This window comes from Protobothrops mucrosquamatus, unplaced genomic scaffold (genome assembly GCF_001527695.2).
Source record: "Protobothrops mucrosquamatus isolate PMUCROS unplaced genomic scaffold, P.Mucros_1.0 scaffold1865, whole genome shotgun sequence".
Classification (NCBI taxonomy): Eukaryota; Metazoa; Chordata; class Lepidosauria; order Squamata; family Viperidae; genus Protobothrops; species Protobothrops mucrosquamatus.
In genome coordinates this window covers 176,661-189,577 of record NW_015387994.1, presented here as the reverse complement: position 1 = coordinate 189,577, position 12,917 = coordinate 176,661, and the positions used below count along the sequence as shown (strand labels likewise).

The following is a 12,917-nucleotide window of genomic DNA, read 5'->3' as shown; positions in this document are numbered from 1 at the left end:
TTTTACAAACTGGAGGCAGCTACTGCAGCCTATATTACACGCACACGATGCAACTCAGAAATGTGAAACAACAAACTAAACAAAAAAAAAGCTCCCATTTGAAAATGTAACTTGCCCAAATAATTCTGATGTCCTAACGCTAAATTCAAATTGCACCAGCCAGGAAAAATATATATATATCAATGACTGTGCAGATAAAAACAAGAAGCAAGATCTCCAACGAGTTAAATATATTCCTTTCAGGATTTCCCCCCCCCCTCAAATTTGGAGAAGAGAAAGAATCAGGATTTATTACGATGGTGCCCTGGTGTTCAGCCATCAAAAATTCTCATCGGTTTGCCATTTATTTCAGTGCAACTGCAAACTGGCTTTTTAACTAACCCTATCTTAGTTGCGTGTAATGAATTTTCAAGTTACTGCAATTCATGGGATAGACTGCAAGGGACCCCAGGGACAAGTGAAGGTAAACTAATTTGGATTTATACAGATAGTCCTCGACTTGCTTAGTGAGTAATAAATAATAATTATTATTATTATACCATTTGAAGTTATGACAAAACCCCCTGGGGGTATTTACAACCCAGATTCTAAGTTCTGACAGCCCTTGTCGACAACCCTGTTGTCATGTGGTCACAGTTCAGGCAGCCGGCAAAGAGTCGCATTTATGGCTATTTGCAACATTCTGAGGTGCGTTTTACGATGGTTTTGGGCAAAAATAGCTCATAGCAACTCATTGATTTGCATAACAACCTCCACCTGAGGTAGGCAACCTTGGCTCTTTTATGATTTGTGGACTTCAACTCCCAGAATTCCTGAGTCAGCATGGCTCAGCTTGGAAACCTCTCCATTTCTCCTCAGCATGGCTGGTTCAGGAATTCTGGGTATGGAAGTCCACAAGTCACAAAAGAGTCAAGGTTGCCTACCCCTGGGCTAGGCTTTCTACTAGCTTCAATCACCTCCCCACACTCTTCTCAGCACCTAAAATGGCCGCCTATGGAGACCTTCCTTGTTTCATCCCAAAGTATGATGACAGAAAGTGTTTCTCAACATTGGCCACTTTAAGATGGGTGGACTTCAACTCCCAGGATTCCTGAGTCAGCATGGCTGGTTCAGGAATTCTGGGTATGGAAGTCCACAAGTCATAAAAGAGCCAAAGTTGCCTACCCCTGACCACCACAAAAAAGGTCGTAAAATCGGGCCAATGACGCGTGACCTGATTTACAACTATCACAGTTATGACCGTGATGGGCAGGTTGCATTACAGTCGTTAACACAAGGACTACCTGTAGTTTAGACCTGACTTCAGAAATACTGGAGTTTGGGGCCAATGCAATCCAAACGGCCTGCCTCTTAGCAACCGGCCTAGAGTCTGAGATTAATCCCGATCCTTAAAATGGACCTTGCAAAGGGACGATGGTCTCGGGAAGAAAGCAGAAATTCTCACTAACTCCGGCGACTTAACAACTGCAACCCTCAATGCTGATTCATCTCTGCTGACTTGTTCTTGTACATCAGATTGTAATTATTCCACGGCAGGGATAAGGGGATTCTTCAAGCATTTCTGGGTCTGGGGTCTTCTACTTTTCTTCCCAGCTACCACCAGCAATGTACACTCTTGTCCAAAAATGGAAACGATCCCAATAGGAACCGGAGTTACGGGCTGGTGATAGTGAACAGCCTAGCTGGAGTCTTTAGAAGAAATGCCAGATCCTTGCACTCTCTGCTGCTTCCTCTCCAGGTACCGAGTGCGAGCCTCTCTGATCGATTGCTCGTCGTTCCGCTTCTCCATCTTCCTGGCGGCTTCACCTGGTGCTTTTTCTGAAGACAAAAAAACAGAGCTCTAAATCAGGGGTCCCCAACCACCGGGCCATAGACCAGTACCGGGCCGCAGCATGCCAGCAACCGGGCCGCACAAACAAGCAAAGTCCCATCTGCGGGATGCAGACAGCACACAAAATCCTGGTGCTCAAAAGGTTGGGGATCTCTGTTCTAAATGACAAAAAAGCAGAAGGGTCTCCCATCTACAAACCATCCACCGTCTCCTCCTGTCAAAGCTGCCATCGTACACTTGAACTTTGCATTCGCTAGTTGCCAGTCTGCCATGAATTATGGGGGGGGGGGGAGAGGGAGCTGGATGGGATGGGGGAGGAAAGCTACCAACTCATCGTACTTTCCAGAGACACTGTCTCAAGGTCAAAGCTCTGGGAATGGAATGCAACGGTTCATCAACCAGCCCGCCGTTGAAGAGACCGTTCCCAAACCAATTTATTCATTTGGACCAGGGATGTCAAACTCAATTTCAATGAGGGCCACATCAGCATTGTGGTTGCCCTCAGGGGGCCGGGTGGGTGTGGCCAGGGTGGGTGTGGCCTACTGGGTGGACGTGGATGGCATTGGTGTGGCCTACTGGGTGGGCGTGGCCAGCTCTACATCGTTCGCGTCAAGGGTGCCTGTGGGGGCCTGGGCAGGAGTGGGATGGATCTGAGGGTCTCTGGCAGAAGGAGGTGGGACCAGGACAGGTGCCAAGGCATGGTCCACTGGAGGAGCCTCACTGTTCCTCTCAGGCCATGCGGGGGGGAGGGGGGCTTATGGAGCTAAGACTGAATGCGTTTCAGCATAGATGGCCACCACAAAATTGTACATGGGCTCCCAGCTGGCCTGGGCCAGGGCTAAGGCAGCGGGGGCCATTCCCTCACTGTTTCCAGGATGGCTTCGCGGGCCACATGAAACCACTTCGCGGGCTGCATCCAGCCCCAGGGCCTTGTGTTTGACATGTCTGATTTGGACAGTAAGGGACCAGGGGAGAAGAGGAACCAGATGGGGAAAGTTAACTGGGAAACTTTGGTATGCGAACTTCAGTTCTGGCTTTGCTATATTGCAGCGGTCTTCAAACTTGGCCCTTTTATGACTTGTGGACTTCAACTCCCAGAATTCCTCAGCCAGCGTGCCTGGCTGAGAAATTCTGGGAGTTGAAGTCCACAAGTCATAAAAGGGCCAAGTTTGAAGACCCCTGCTATATTGTAATCCACTTGGCTTTTAGTAAAGTATACCTTTCAGTACAAATGGAATCGAGGGTGTTTCTTAGCTAAGGGAGCAAATTGGGGCAGGTCTGACACCTCCTGTCTCCAGCCACCTAACCTAGACATGGATGACCTTCTGAACGTCCCACCACGTTGAAGCTCACCGTTCTGTCTTTTGAGGTCTTCCTTCCTCCTCCAGTTAGCCATTTCCTCCTCTGTCACGTTCTCCCGGGCCACGCTGCTCAGTTCGTAAGCATCAATCTGGTGAAGCCGAGGAAGCAGATCCTGCACCCAGGCGTAGCGAATTGGACACACCGTCCTCAAGTAAACCTTGGAGGTCACCACAACGTCATGGAAGAGGATCCAGTCCAGCTGGTCTTCCTGATCAAAGAGCTAAAGGTGGTCCAGGGATTTAGGTTAGAACAGGGGTAGGCAACTTTGGCTCTTTAATGACTCGAGGACTTCAACTCCCAGAATTCCTGAGCCAGCCATGCTGAAGGGAAAGGGAGAGGTTTCCAAGCTAAGCCATGCTGGCTCAGGAATTCTGGGAGTTGAAGTCCACCAGTCTTAAAGTGGCCAATGTTAAGAAACACTCTGTCATCATACTTTGGGATGAAACAAGGAAGGTCTCCATAGGCGGCCATTTTAGGTGCTGAGAAGAGTGTGGGGAGGTGATCGAAGCTAGTAGAAAGCCTAGCCCAGGGGTAGGCAACTTTGGCTCTTTTATGACTCGTAGACTTCAACTCCCAGAATTCCTGAGCCAGCCATGCTGAGGGGAAAGGGAGAGGTTTCCAAGCTAAGCCATGCTGGCTCAGGAATTCTGGGAGTTGAAGTCCACAAGTCATAAAAGAGCCAAGGTTGCCTACCCATGGGTTAGAACATAGAACAATAAGGTTGGAAGAGACCTTGGAGGTCTTCTAGTCCAGCCCCTGCTCAAGCAGGAGACCGGCGTTGGATATACTTGCCTCCTTGTGTTATTTGTAAAAATGATAAAGCTGGGGTACATATAAATGAAATGAAATGAAACTATTGTTTCTGGATGGCAATAGGGTTTTTTCCCCTGACCTGTGCTACAGGTAGTCCTGTCTGATCACAATTGAGCCCAAAAGTTCTGTTGCTAAGTGAGACCTTTGTTAAGTGAGTTTTTCCCCATTTTATGACTTTCCGTGCCACAGTTGTTAAGTAAATCACTACCGTTGTTAAATTAGCAACACGGTTGTTTAGAGAATGTGGCTTCCCCATTGACTTTGCTTATAAGAAGGTTACAGAATGTGATCACGTGGATCCAGGGTATTGCAACCATCCTAACTATGAGTCAGTTGCCAAGTGTCTGAATTTTGATCACATGACTGTGGGGTCGTAAATGTGAAAAATGGTCATAAGTCACTTTTTTTCAGTGCCATAGTAACTTTGAATGGTTGTTAAATGAACTGTTGTAAGTCAAGGACAACCGGTATTTCATCATGATGGCCAACATCTGAAAGGGTTTCCTTCTGTGGACAACCCACCTGGAGGGGGCCAGCTTGGGGACCCCTGAACAGGAATAAGATAACCTCCAAAGCGCCCGAAGGCAGGACAAGAAGCAATGGATGGAAACTAATCAAGGAGAGAAGCAACCTGGAACTAAGGAGAAATTTCCTGACTGTTAGAACAATTAATCAGTGGAACAACCTGCTTCCAGAAGCTTTGAATGCTCCAACACTGGAAGTTTTTAAGAAGAGACTGGACAGCCATTTGTCTGTAATGATATAGGGTTTCCTGCCTGAGTAGGGGGTTGGACTAGAAGACCTCCAAGGTCCCTTCCAACTCTGTTATTCTATTCTATTCTATTCTATTCTATTCTATTCTATTCTATTCTTGTCATTTTTTTATTGTTGGCACACAGGCACACATTAAAAATGAAATTCTTTTGCCTGTTCTCAAAAGTGTACACATACATAACACATATAAACATGCTATATACATACATACATATGTATATTTATATGTAAGGTCGTAGGTCTATGCATATGTATATGGGTTGTTCGTTTCCTCTCCGGCGCTTGGTAATTAAGTAATTAACCTAATTACCAAGCCCGGAGATCAAACCTACAGCCCAGCTACCAACCCGAGCTACTAATATTCAAACACATCTCAACATATGTATGCATATAGCATGTTTATACATGGGTTATGTACGTGTACACTTCTGAGAGCAGGCAACAGAATTTCACTTTTAATGTGTGCCAGTGTGTCCACAGTAAAAAAAAAATGACAATAAAGATTATCTTATCTAACAGGAATGTTTCTATTAGAAGAATCAATTATTGCAGTGATGCCCAGTGCTTTACTCTGAGCCCCCACCCCAAAAACTGAGCAACTGAATGAAAGATCCAGGAAGGTCCCAAATGCAAAGGTTTGGTTCAAGAGGCTTTTCTCGCCAGCAGAATCTCCACCATCGAACAATAATTAACCAGAAGAGGCAACTTACAGCAGATGATGGATGAATATAGGCCACGCTACCGTGACCATCCATGGTGCGAAAAGACTTCCCTGCAGACCTGGAATTAAGAGCCCAAGGGGGGGAAAAAGGGGGGGGGAGAAGATGAAGTTGCTTTGCCCCAATGCCAGGATGTCCCCCAAATTCCCCAAGGACTCCAGTTGGGGGGAAATCACGAAAGCCCCTTGCAACTCTGCAGCAAAAATTACGATCCCAAAGGCTGCGTGCTTTGGGCATCGCTGTCTGCCCTATGCTGACTTCAGCCCCCCCACCCCCATCCCACCCCAAATGGAAGGCCTTACCTACGTGCCACGCTGGCAAAATAACCCGCGCACAGACACCTCCTTAGGATCTCGTTTCGGGAACCGTCAAAGTCTTCCTTTAGGAAGTCTGGCAGCTGGAGAACAAAAATCCCAGAAAGAAATATTCTTTTTATTGGGGTTAAATAAAACTGTTTTGTTCAGGCCTTTTGCTTTAATTTTTTTTTGAGGGGGGAGGTGTTGCAATTTTATAAAAATCAGGACGGTGATTATCATTATAATTTTATTATGTTCTTTACTATGTTTTTTTTTAAAGGTATTATCGGTCAAGGTAATGGTTTAACAGCTAACCAGCTTATGTAATGTAAGATGTAATGAAGGGAATGACTCAGCAGGGTCTGGGTCTCTTTGAGAGCCAGCAGGGTCTGGGTCTCTTTAAGAGCCTTTGTATAAAGGGATGGTTCCGGTGATGTGTTCTCTCTCTCTTCCGTTTCCTGCTGTAACTGTGGTGTGTTGGATCCTGCTGTATTAGCACGTGTATGTATATTGTTCCTGGTGTATGATATTGTAGATAGTGTAAGATAAACCATCATTTAATATAGACCATTGTTTACTGTGATTACTCCTGGGTTATCTCGCGCAATAAGGCTGTGCACGCGCTAACATTATCGGTAGTCCTTGACTGGATTGCTGTTCTCCAAAAGGTCTTAGAAAAACAGATAGATTGATAGATCTCGGACAGTGCTAGATGATCTCTGATTGACAGGAGATCAAAGCAAGCAAGAAATAATCCAAGCTCCATTGGCAAGTTTTGATTTACCTGTTTCAACCTGTTGACGATTTCACGAAGCTGTTGTTCCACACTGAATGCCAGCTTCACAGCTCTCCAGTGGACCCAATTTTCTTGACACCAAACAGAAGGAGACTCGCTGGAGGCAGGAAAAGAAGTAAAATTATATTGTTCCCCATCCAGTAGAAAACGTATAGGCTGCATTTTGCTGTATCCCTGAGCCAAGAAGGAGCAGACTGACTTAGACAGGGGGCAGAGGTGAAGGGCTAGTATAGGTGCCAGATCTCATGAAGTGGCCTATTCTCTTGTGGCATATTTTGAAGTCCTGGTTGGCAAATTCAGAAGGTTCAGAAAAAAATATGTATTTTAAAATATATTGTTATGCACTCAATAGCAAAATAAAACCCCGAAGCAAAGATTTACAATGAGCCTTATTGGTTTGCTTTATTGTCCAGAAGTTAAGAAATGAATATTCAAAATCTTGGATGCTGAATAGAAAAACTCCAGTATTCATTACTTAATGAATTCATTAAGGTGGAAATCTGTAACAGTTGTTTAAATTTCTTTTTCAAGACAAAAGGTATAATGGTTCTTTCCCCCCCGCAAAAAAAATCTGACCTTGAAATATCCCAAATATCCATTCATCCTTATTACAGTTTTGAGACATTCCCATTTTGTCCACAGCCTCAGGGATAATAATAATAATAATAATAATAATAATAATAATAATAATAATAATAATAATAACAACAACAACAACAACAACAACAACAACAATAGTAAAGTTGGAAGGGACCTTGGAGGTCATCTATTCCAACCCCTGCTCAGGCAGGAAACTCTATACCATTTCGGACAAATGGCTGTCCAGTCTCTTAAAAACTTCCAGTGTTGGAGCATTCACAACTTCTGGAGGCAGGCTGTTCCACTGGTTAATTGTTCTAACTGTCAGGAAGTTTCTCCTTAGTTCTAGGTTGCTTTTCTCCTTGATTAGTTTCCATCCATTGCTTTTTGTCCTGCCTTCAGGCGCTTTGGAGAACAGCTTGACTCCCTCTTCTTTGTGGCAGCCCCTTAGATATTGGAACACTGCTATCATGTCCCCCCTCGTCCTCCTCTTCATTAAACTAGACATACCCAATTCCAGCAACCGTTCCTTATATGCTTTAGCCTCCAGTCCCCTAATCATCTTTGTTGCTCTTCTCTGTACTCTTTCTAGAGTCTCAACATCTTTTTTACATCGTGGTGACCAAAACTGGATGCAGTATTCCAAGTGTGGCCTTACCAAGGCATTGTAAAGTGGTATTAACGCTTCACGTGATCTTGATTCTATCCCTCTGTTAATGCAGCCTAGCACTGTGTTGGCCTTTTTGGCAGCTGCAGCACACTGCCGGCTCATATTTAGGTGATTGTCCACTAGGACTCCGAGGTCCCTCTCACAGTTACTACTATTGAGCAAGGTACCCCCTATACTATACCTGTGCATTCCTGATCTCGTTCATATATTTGTATCTTCGTGAACGTTCATGCCACTTGAAAATATTAATGACTCCTTGCTTAAGAATGGTGTGCCATGACAACTTGAAGAAAGGGCTCAGTTACAACTTCCAGCTCATCCAGATTTCTGCTTAGGGTGGGGCGCTGGGGGGGGGGAACTTCCCACCATCATATATTCTCATGAAAAATCCTCTACTACCAGCTTTCCACCACTTAATACAGTGTTTTTACAAACTTGGCAACTTTCAGAGGTGTGGACTTCAACTCCCCAGAATTTCCCTACCAGTCATGCTGGCTGGGGAATTCTGGGAGTTGAAGTCCACCCGTCTGGCTGAAGAATACTGATGGAATTCAACATATCTCAAAACACGCTGGCTGGGGAATTGTGGGAGTGGAAATCCACCCATCTTAAAACAGGCTGGCTGAGGAATTCTGGGAGTGAAAATCCAGCCATCTTAAAGCAGGCTGGCTGGAGAATTCTGGGAGTGGAAATCCAGCTGTTTAGAGAATTCTGGGAGCTGAAGTCCACACACCTTACAGTTGCCAAGTTTGAAAAAACACTAATCTAATTTTCCTGATAAGCAGAAATATATTCCCCATCTCTACTTCTGCCCTTTTTGCTATCAACAGCTTTTCTTAAAATTCTAGAGTAGGGGTGTCCAACCTTGGCAACTTTGAGACCTGTGGACCTCAACTTCCAGAATTCCCCAACCAGCCATGCTGAAGTCCACTGGTCTTAAAATTGCCAAGGTTGGACACCTCTAACCTAGACTGAGTTCTAGCTATGTTGGATGGGAATTCTGGGAGTTGAAGTCCAGTGGTCTTAAAGTTGCCAAGGTTGGGCATCCCTCCTCCAGGTTAAATGCACCCAATTCTTGATTTTGCAAATGGGAGGCGATACGATTGGCATAAGGCTATCAAGGGGATGCTGGTCAAGAGGTTTTAATAACTACTGTATAGCCCAGTGGTGGCGAACCTATGGCACGCGTGCCAGAGGGGGCACTCAGAGCCCTTTTTGTGGGCACGCATGCTGTTGCCACAGCCCCGCCTCCCCCCCAGCATCCCCCCTGGAGGAGAGTTGCCCCCGGGCGCAGACGATGTGGAGCAGCACAGCCAAGCACATGGCAGCCAGGCAGCGGGGATAAGACTCCACCCTCACGTCCTGTCGCACACAGATGATGCATGGAATGCGGAGGGCGTAGCCACCATGGTGCTTCTGGGCCGCCTGGGCGATCTGCAGCGGGCTGTGGAGGCAGTGAGTGGCCCTGCGGGCAGGCGGGGCGGGGGGCGGGGCAGTTTTTGGGCACTCGGTTTCTAAAAGGTTCGCCATCCCTGGTATAGCCATACCAGGCTACCGGTAAGCAATTTACATACATAAACATTTTGGCAGACTTTCTCCAGGCTTGAAAAGCTAAACCAGATGAAACCTTCTGAAAGGGGGATGGGAGGACTTCAGCATGGCTGGCTAGGGAATTCTGGGAGAGTTGACGTCCATAGGTCTCAAAGTTGCCAAGATTGGACAACTCTGTTCTAGTCATTTACCGTATCTTGCTGCCAGACCAGCCTTGAGTGTCTTCCCAGGACTAAATATTCCCCAGGGCCAGTTTTGCGTTCAGCCAGTTCTCTGAAGACTATTCAAATACCTTGCTTTGCATTGCTCAAAGATGTTCAGGAGAGTCGTAAAGTCATTGTGTCCTCCCATTTGTAGAGATAGTTTTTGGTGCTGTAGGTCGGCTTCCTTCTGCTTCTGTGGATTCCCTAAGGAAGGTGGAAATTGAAATAATTCTTTCTTTCTTTCTTTCTTTCTTTCTTTCTTTCTTTCTTTCTTTCTTTCTTTCCTCCCCCCCCCCTCTCCTTTGAAAAGCAAACTCACCATCATTCAAGAAGCACTGGATTGGCTGCTACCTTTTTTTTTAATAAACTGTCTACACAGGTAATACCATTTAAAGAACTTAGCAACTTGAACAATGACAGATGTTATCCAGACCTCAAAATTAGACTTCCCAAAAGGCCAATTTTGATTTGATCACCAGTAAAAGTGCTCCAGGGAGTGTGGGAGTTGCCGTGCACTCTGAAACACTTTTCTAAACTGACCCTCAACATTTTCAAATTCCTAATCACAACCTATATATAGGTTTTCTATATTTAGAAAACAATTTACAGTCATTTTTCCCCAGGTTCTCTTTACAATTGATGCCAGTTTGTAGATGCAGCAACCCCAATTTTATACGATCATATTTAAGGTCGTTTTTTAGACAGGGGTCTCCTTCCTTCCTTCCTTCCTTCCTTCCTTCCTTCCTTCCTTCCTTCCTTCCTCTTTCTTTCTTTCTTTCTTTCTGTTTCTTTCTTTCTTTCTTTCTTTCTTCCTTCCTTCTTTCCTTCTTTCTTTCTTTCTTTCTTTCTTTCTTTCTTTCTCTTCTTTCTTCCCTTCCCTTCCCCCTTCCTTCCTTTCCTTCCTTTCATAGAAAGAATATCTATGGAGATTCTCAGTTATCCAAGTCATGGTTGTGTCAAAGGTGCTTTTTCAAGAGGCAAATGGACTTTCTGGGAGTTGAAGTCCCAAGTCATAAAAGAGCCAAGGTTGCCTACCCCTGGTATAGGGTCTCCTGCCTCAGCAGGGGGTTGGACTAGAAGACGGTGAAGTAAAGATCAAAGCTTTAGTCTGTTTTTCCATCCAGGGCAGGGGTAGGCAACCTTGGCTCTTTTATAACTCGTGGACTTCAACTCCCAGAATTCCTGAGCCAGCATGGGGGAACTATGGCCCCTTCATGACTCGTGGACTTCAACTCCCAGAATTCCTGAGCCAACATGGCTCAGCAAGGAAACCTCTACATTTCTCCTCAGCATGGCTGGCTCAGGAATTCTGGGAGTTGAAGTCCACGAGTCATAAAAGAGCCAAGGTTGCCTACCCCTGCTCTAATGGTTAAGGGACCAGACTAGAAACCGGGAGATTGTGAGTTCTAGTCCCGTCTTAGCCATGAAAGCCTGCTGGGTGACTTTGGGCCAATCACCAGGAGACAGTGAGTTCTAGTCCCGCCTTAAGCATGAAAGCTGGCTACGTGACTTTGGGACAGTCCCTCTCTCAGCCCAATCCACCTCACAGGGTTGTTGTGGGGAAAACAGGAAGAAAAGGGAATATTGTGTGTGATTGCTGCTTGGGTTACTTATAAAAATAATAAAAATGGGAAATAAATAAATAAATTTACATTTTTTAAAAAACATAAAATTCCTTTTTTGGATAGCAGAGAATCCCTAGGGTGGATCGGGCTGAATGCTTTTGGTTTTATTTTTATTGTTTTTCTGAAGAAGGTTTAAGAGGCAAAACAAAGGTACTAAACTTTGCACAAGCTTAACAAACCTATTTAAAAACCGTCCTCAAATGTCTTCGCACTTTCCAGAGGAGCAGTGACTCTCCTAACTCCAACATAATATAAAGACCACTTTTTAAAAAGAAGGTTCTTTTGCTTTATCAAGCACCGTCAAGGTTAGAGGGGAAAAAAATAAAGGACATTCACAGCACAAAACTTTCCAAGCCACTAATCTGTCCAGTAGTGACTTTTTGCTGCCAAAAACAACTATTCCGGAAAACTTTGCTGTTTGGCATTTTCTACTTCATATCATTTTGAAGGACAATAGAAAAGGCCATTTATTGTTCAACAGCAGGGGTCTCCAAACTTGGCCCTTTTATAACTTGTGGCCTTCAACTCCCAGAATTCCTCAGCCAGGCACGTGTGCCTGGCTGAGGAATTCTGGGAGTTAAAGTCCACAAGTCATAAAAGGGCCAAGTTTGAAGACCCCTGCTCAACAGGAACAGAAACACTCTGTGCAGAATAAAAGAAGGCTGTGGTCCCCATTGGTGTCCCCAATTAACCCCCCTAAACCAAGAGCAGCGATGCCAGTCTTAAGAACGGCTTCATTCTAGATCTCTGCTTTCCAGGAAGCTTCATTCTAGACCAGACATGTCAAACAGAAGGCCCGGGGGCTAGATGCGGCCCTTGAAGTGGTTTCATGTGGCCCGCAAAGCCATCCTGGAAACAGTGAGGGAACGGCCCCCGCTGCCTTGGCCCTGGCCCAGGCTGGCCGGGAGCCAATGTACAATTCTGTGGTGGCCATCTATGCTGAAATGGATTCAGTCTTAACTCCACAAGGCCATCTAGAAACAGCGAGGAACCAGCCCCTGCCGTGTCGGCCCCAACCCCTGGGTGCATGCTGGGGAGGTGTCACCCTTTGTGAGGAATGAAGAAATGCACCATCCCTGAAAGTGGCCAGCAAATGGCCCTCGCCTACTTCACATATCCGGCTTGATGGGCTCCGGGGGAGGGGTTTTGGCAGGCAGCGGGGCATTCTCACACGCCCACCCAACAGGCCACACCCACTCCATCCATGCCCACCCAGTAGGCCGCACCCACCCTGGCCACACCCACCCGGCCCCCCAAGGGCAACCGCAATGCTGATACGACCCTCAATGAAATTGAGTTTGACACCCCTGTTCTGGACCTCTGCTTTCCCGGAAGCTTCATTCTACATCTCTGCTTTCCCGGAAGCTTCATTCTACATCTCTGCTTTCCAGGAAGCCAGGTACTAGATCTCTGCTTCCCTAGAAGTCTGGTTTCATGACTATCTCTTCCCACAGAACATATGCGAGTGTGACTAATCAGGTTCCAACCATACCACACCATAGTAAAATGTGGGTCTTGACAGGGTAATGACCAGCCACTGCCACCATCCCCCAATCCCACCTGTTCTCACCTGGATGAATGAAGACCTTCTCCACAGACAGCATGGCTGCAATGGGGAGCAGCAAGTCATCACAGCCCAGAGAGGCAGCCTTGAGGACGGCACAGGACAAGTTAGGAGGCAGAGGCAGCCAAACCATG

At 45.9% G+C, this 12,917-nt stretch overlaps 1 protein-coding gene across 1 annotated transcript in view; it reads right to left on the bottom strand.

The window, feature by feature from the left end:
* Positions 1 to 1,644: 1,644 nt before the first annotated feature.
* The window catches only part of DHX40 (DEAH-box helicase 40), a 38,817-nt gene continuing 27,544 nt past the window's right edge, over positions 1,645 to 12,917 (bottom strand). Inside the window, exons 10-16 of the mRNA XM_029285571.1 lie at positions 12,790 to 12,902; positions 9,684 to 9,798; positions 6,580 to 6,688; positions 5,802 to 5,896; positions 5,491 to 5,560; positions 3,170 to 3,413; positions 1,645 to 1,818 (exon numbers count right to left, since the gene is read on the bottom strand). Coding sequence (XP_029141404.1) covers positions 1,679 to 1,818; positions 3,170 to 3,413; positions 5,491 to 5,560; positions 5,802 to 5,896; positions 6,580 to 6,688; positions 9,684 to 9,798; positions 12,790 to 12,902 — 886 coding nt within the window. The 3' untranslated portion in view covers positions 1,645 to 1,678. The remainder of the gene's footprint in view (positions 1,819 to 3,169; positions 3,414 to 5,490; positions 5,561 to 5,801; positions 5,897 to 6,579; positions 6,689 to 9,683; positions 9,799 to 12,789; positions 12,903 to 12,917) is intronic.